This window comes from Helianthus annuus, chromosome 13, assembly GCF_002127325.2.
Source record: "Helianthus annuus cultivar XRQ/B chromosome 13, HanXRQr2.0-SUNRISE, whole genome shotgun sequence".
Classification (NCBI taxonomy): Eukaryota; Viridiplantae; Streptophyta; class Magnoliopsida; order Asterales; family Asteraceae; genus Helianthus; species Helianthus annuus.
In genome coordinates this window covers 154427264-154432797 of record NC_035445.2, presented here as the reverse complement: position 1 = coordinate 154432797, position 5534 = coordinate 154427264, and the positions used below count along the sequence as shown (strand labels likewise).

At 37.5% G+C, this 5534-nt stretch overlaps 3 protein-coding genes across 3 annotated transcripts; 1 reads left to right on the top strand and 2 right to left on the bottom strand.

The window, feature by feature from the left end:
- Positions 1-349: 349 nt before the first annotated feature.
- LOC110901968 lies at positions 350-787 on the bottom strand. Its single transcript, XM_022148717.1, has one exon. The coding sequence runs from the start codon at positions 785-787 to the stop codon at positions 350-352; it is 438 nt and encodes a 145-aa protein (XP_022004409.1).
- Positions 788-1124: 337 nt separating this feature from the next.
- Positions 1125-2057, bottom strand: LOC110901969. Its single transcript, XM_022148718.1, has one exon. The coding sequence runs from the start codon at positions 2055-2057 to the stop codon at positions 1125-1127; it is 933 nt and encodes a 310-aa protein (XP_022004410.1).
- A 1886-nt stretch (positions 2058-3943) lies between these two features.
- Positions 3944-5290, top strand: LOC110899762 (tabersonine-19-hydroxy-O-acetyltransferase). Its single transcript, XM_022146650.2, has one exon. It carries the CDS (start codon positions 3944-3946, stop codon positions 5288-5290), a length of 1347 nt encoding a protein of 448 aa, XP_022002342.1.
- The last annotated feature ends 244 nt before the right edge of the window (positions 5291-5534 follow it).

Sequence of the window (5534 nt, the reverse complement as noted above, 5' to 3'; positions counted from 1 at the left end):
ACATTACTAAGAATTCGTAATGTCCATAACGCGTTCAGAATGCCGTTTTTGGTATATCTTCTTCTTTTACCTTCAACTGGTGATAACCCGACCTTAAGTCGATCTTCGAAAACCAACTCGCGCCTTGCAGCTGATCGAACAAGTCGTCGATCCTAGGAAGCGGGTATCTATTCTTTACCGTGAGTTTATTTAACTCCCAGTAATAAATACACATTCTCATGCTTCCATCTTTCTTCTTTACGAATAATACCGGTGCTCCCCACGGTGAAACGCTCAGCCGAATAAATCCCTTGTTGAGAAGATCTTGTAATTACGACAACAATTCTTGTAGTTCCGATGGAGGTAATCGCTACGGAGCCTTGGCTACCGGTTTTTCACCCGGAACTAATTCGATGCCAAACTCCACCTCAAGTTTCGATGGTAACCCGGGTAGATCTTTCGGGAAAACATCTTCAAACTCTCGTACGACTGGTACGTCTTTAATTTCTGAAGATTCTTTAGTCAAATCATGTACGTAAGCCATATACGCCTTACATCCATGTCGAACCAGCCTACAAGCTTTAATATAAGAGCAGATTATGAGGCTACAACTTTTTTCCCCGTAAATAGTAACATGTTTTCCGCTCGAAGACATTAGTTGTATCTCCTTACGGTTACATATTACTTTCGCGGGATATCGAGCTAACCAATCCATCCCGATTACTACTTGAAACTCTCCCATCGACAAGGGAATTAGATCGAGGAAATATTCGTCATCGTCATCGCTCAATTTGCAATTCCAGCACATATCGCAAACAATAAAATTTTTATTATTACCTATTTCTACTTCTAGAGGCATAGGTAATTTTGTTAACGTGAATATAGGGTGTTGAATAAATCGATGTGACACAAAAGATATATTTGCACCCGTATCAAATAAAATTCATGCCGAAATTGAATTTACAAGAAATATACCTGAAACAACATCAGGTTCAGCTTTAGCCTCAGCGGTTGTTATGTGGAAAGACCTTTCACTCGCTTTCTGGGCCTCAGATTTTGTATCAGCTGTGTCTTTGGTTCCACCAACTCCGGACACTCAGATTTTTTGCGTCCCGGTTTATAACATTTATAACACACCGACACCTTTACGGGCAATTTGCAACCACATGTCTCACTTTTCCGCAAGTAGGACATGGTTTGTTTTTAAAATAACATTCGCCCTTATGAGTCTTTCCGCATATTCTGCATCGAGGTACTCCCCCTTTTGCAATTCCCTTCTTAGGAGTTTCATTCGGCTTTGGTTTCTTTGCAGGGCTTGGGTTTATATCAAACACCCTCCTTTCACCCCTTTCGATCTGCTTCTTCAGCTCGATCTCTCTTTCACGTGCGGCATTCACTATCTCTGTAAGATGCCCGTATTTTGAAGGAGTAATAAACTCCCGATATTCCGCACTTAGCATATTGTAGTGATAGTATATCTTATGTTCTTCAGTTTGAACCAGCTTAGTACAAAACATGAGCTTGTCGAGAAGTATTCCCGTAATCTTTTCTATCGACTCACCACTATGCCTCAGCTGAATAAACTCCTCTTTAATCCTGTTGATCATGGCTTTCGGGCTATAGTATCTAAGGGGTGGTGTCTTGAATTTTTCCCACATCATCATTCTCGTGGCCTTGATTCTATGTTCCTTCCTTAGATTATCCCACCAATCCTTAGCTTGGCCTCTTAATTGACCGGTTCCGTATGCCATGAAATCAGTCTCATCACAATGGGTTCTTTCGAACACCCCTTCGATGTCGCTAATCCATCGTTGACAAACGATCGGATCAACTTCACCATTATAGATCGGGGGTTTGCATGCCATAAATTTATTATATGGACAAACTTTCGATTTACCCGTATCTCTGTCGCTCATTTTGTTCATCTTATCATCCATGATTGATAAGAGTGTGGTTTGTAGTCGATCGATAAACTGCGGTAGACTAGCTTCTAAAGCTTTTCCGACTTCCTCGGAAATTGTAGCTTTCATCTCTTCAGTTAAACAAGATGCTGATTCACCTCCGGTTACAATGGCCATTTCATTAACTAAAATTTTCATAACCATTAATCAATAACTATTTAATTCATTTCCATCTTGTTACATGGAAATTTATATCACACATACTTAATCACAAGTAATATGTTATTCCTTTTTCGGTTTGGTCAAGTATATAACTTGCCTTACCTTTCTTACTTAGTGTATTTCCCGGGTTCGAGCGTAATAATAAATTCCTCACATACACTTTTTGCATAATTTACATCAATTAAATCTATAAATCTATACTCATTTATAAGTAACTCTTACTGGATGTCTTGATCATGCTTTGAACCGAACACACTTTGTCTTAACGAGGCTCTGATACCAACTTGTAAGACCCATTCAATAATTTACTAATTATTATAATGTATATAGCGCATTCAAATGCCGTTTGTCAAAAACATTTATATAACGACATTTACATAAGTTCCATAACCTTAAAACCGAGTTTACAAAGTTCTAGAACATCCTATGTTACTATTACATACTTAACTTGTAAAGTATTAGTTCAACATTTACAAAGTTGGACAAAACAACACCAAAGAGTTTAGTAACAAAAGTTGTGATTTAGTTGCGGAAGCTTCAATTATGTGTGTATCCGGTTCCTTCCTATGCTTGATCGCCATCCGTCTATTACATAAAGTTACTTGTAGGACCGGTTTTAACTCCCAAACATGTTATAATTAACTGAAAATTTTAACAAGGTTAGAGTCAAGTGATTTAGAGTGTAGTAGGTTTTACAAATAAAGGGGTTGTGACTCTAATTATTAAAGTTAAAGTACATCCATTGCAATTCGATACAAACATAAAGGACGAAAAGTGTAATTTACCCTTATATAAACGAGTAAAGAGACTAATTTACCCCTCACTTAACAGTTAAAAGTAACTGTGTTAGTCTCAAAGGTCACACCATGCAAGATTTTAAAATAATAAGTACAAAACTCGTAAATTTAAAGATAAAGGACATCGTCTGAAATGTGGGATATAGATAAATAACAAAATTTGCAATTCACTCTTACAAATTTAAAAATAAAATTGTTAATTACATGAAAATGGCCACATAGAACCACAACAAATAAATGTGACCATCGATTACACAATAGTTACTTTAAAATTACATCTTTTTTGTGTCTAGAAATATTTTTTAGCCACACTTAAAGTCAATACATGTAAATTCATGTGACTAGATAATAGAAAGGACCAATTACAACCCTTTGTTCATATTTTTTTGTTAAATTTATGTGGCTAAAAAAACCTTTCATTGAATATATAATAGATAATGACACACTTAAAGTCAATTCGTGTGACTATATAATTGAAACGGTAAATTTATGTGTCCATTGATACCATTTAATGGACGATTTACTTGATTACAACAACCTTTTTACCACTTTTTTAAGGCAAATTGTTAATTTTGAAAATATAATATTGAAATCTATATGCCACGTATAGGTCTATATATGACGTATGAGGTATACCTTTTATCTTTCCAATGCAAGAGAAGACAAACCATTCAATTACATCCTGATACGCCTTGTATAGTGTTATACGTAGCGTATAAGCTTGTGATTGAATGGTTTGTCTTGTTTTATACGCCACAAATAGAACTATATGTAGTATATAGGTACGGTGTAATTACTCCCAAGGCATGGTTAGTCAAGACAACAATCCTCAGTAACATCTTTATACACCACCACGTATAGCCCAATAAGATCTTATATGATCTGCAGAATCTTCTTGGTCTCACAACTGTTAATTATATATAGAATAAACAATATTGGAGTACATCTTCAACTGGTCCATATATACATATTTACGTACAGGTGAATCTAAAAACAATTCATACACATTGCTGAATATTGCTGCAAAAATAATAACCAATCAATATGGTAATGATAGGGAAGCTCCTACGAGTTACAAGAAGGCAACTTCACACCATTATTTCCCGAGATATAATCAAACCTGCAAATCCAACCCCTTCTCATCTCCAAACGTATAATCTTTCTGAGATCGATCTACTCGCGGAGAAAGCATATATGCCTCTTATTCTCTTTTACCCAAAAAATGCCAGCTGCAGTTTAACTGCCCAAGACAAGGCCAGCGTGCTGAAGAAATCTTTATCACAAAGCCTAACAAAATACCATCACTTTGCAGGCAGATTACCCACACGCACAACCCCTTACGTCGACTGTAACGACGAGGGAATTGTGTTTCTTGAAGCCCGAAACGATAGCAGACTTGATGCATTCCAGCTTACTAGTGCAGAAGATGGAAATCTTGACTATCTATTTGCGGATGATATGGTGTGCTACAACTCTCCTCATAATAGGAATCTTGTTGGGGTTCAACTCAACCACTTCGCATGTGGTGGAGTTGGGCTTGCAATCTCTGTGTCACACCTTGTTGGTGACGGTTGCACTTTAGGATCATTCATGTTACACTGGGCATCCGTAGCACGCTATGGATCGCCCCACCATAAAGAAGTACTTCCTCTGAACCCTCATTTCATTCATGTCCCAAGGACCAACTCTCCTCTGTCCGAAGCTCCCGTTATGAACCAACATCTTGCCAGCAGTACGACTCGTGTGATGAAGAAATTCGTGTTTCCTAACTCAAAGTTAAGTGATCTTAAGAAGGTTGTTGCCGATGAAACAAACAATCCTACTCGGGTCGAAGTATTAACCTCTCTACTTTACAGAACAGCGGTGGCAGCTGCAACCACAAAATCTGGTTGCTTTAAACCATCTTATTTGTTTATGATGGCCGATGTACGTAAACATTTTGTGGACAAGCTGCCACAAACTACTGTGGGAAATTTTGTGTCGATGATGATGGTACCAACGAGGCATGAAAGCCAAACTTCGATAAGTATGTTGGTTGCAGAGATAAAGAAACAGAAGTTGCAACTGAAAGGAGTGCAAAGTGTGGAACAGGCAGCTAAAAGCATGAAATTAGTTCATTCCAAATTCAGAAATGATGATTTAGAACATTTGTCTAACGGATCATATGCCAGTAGCAGTTTATGTGGGATGGCGTTTGGCAAAGTCGATTTCGGGTGGGGAAAGCCCATGGCTAAAGCTTTTGCATTCAGATCAGCAGGTAGAAATGCGTTTCTGCTGATGGATAGCACAGATGGTGATGGCATTGAAGCACATGTGATCTTGGAAAAAGAGGATATGGAGATATTTCAGAATGACAAGGAGTTGCTTTCGTTTTGCCAAGTTAACATGTAACTGTGTTAATTTGTTCAACTCTATATCTGTTGATTATGTATCAATCGTGTCAAGTTATGTTGGTTGTTGAATAAAACTTTACCCGTTATTGTTTATGTTATTATTAGAAATTTTAAATCATGGTCTAAGGGGCCGTTTGTTTACCTCTTAATGAGGTTTTTAATGGTTCAGACCTTTTGACCTTTTACTGGTTCAATGCTGAATGGTTAAGACTTCTAATCCGAATGGTCAGACATTTGCGTTT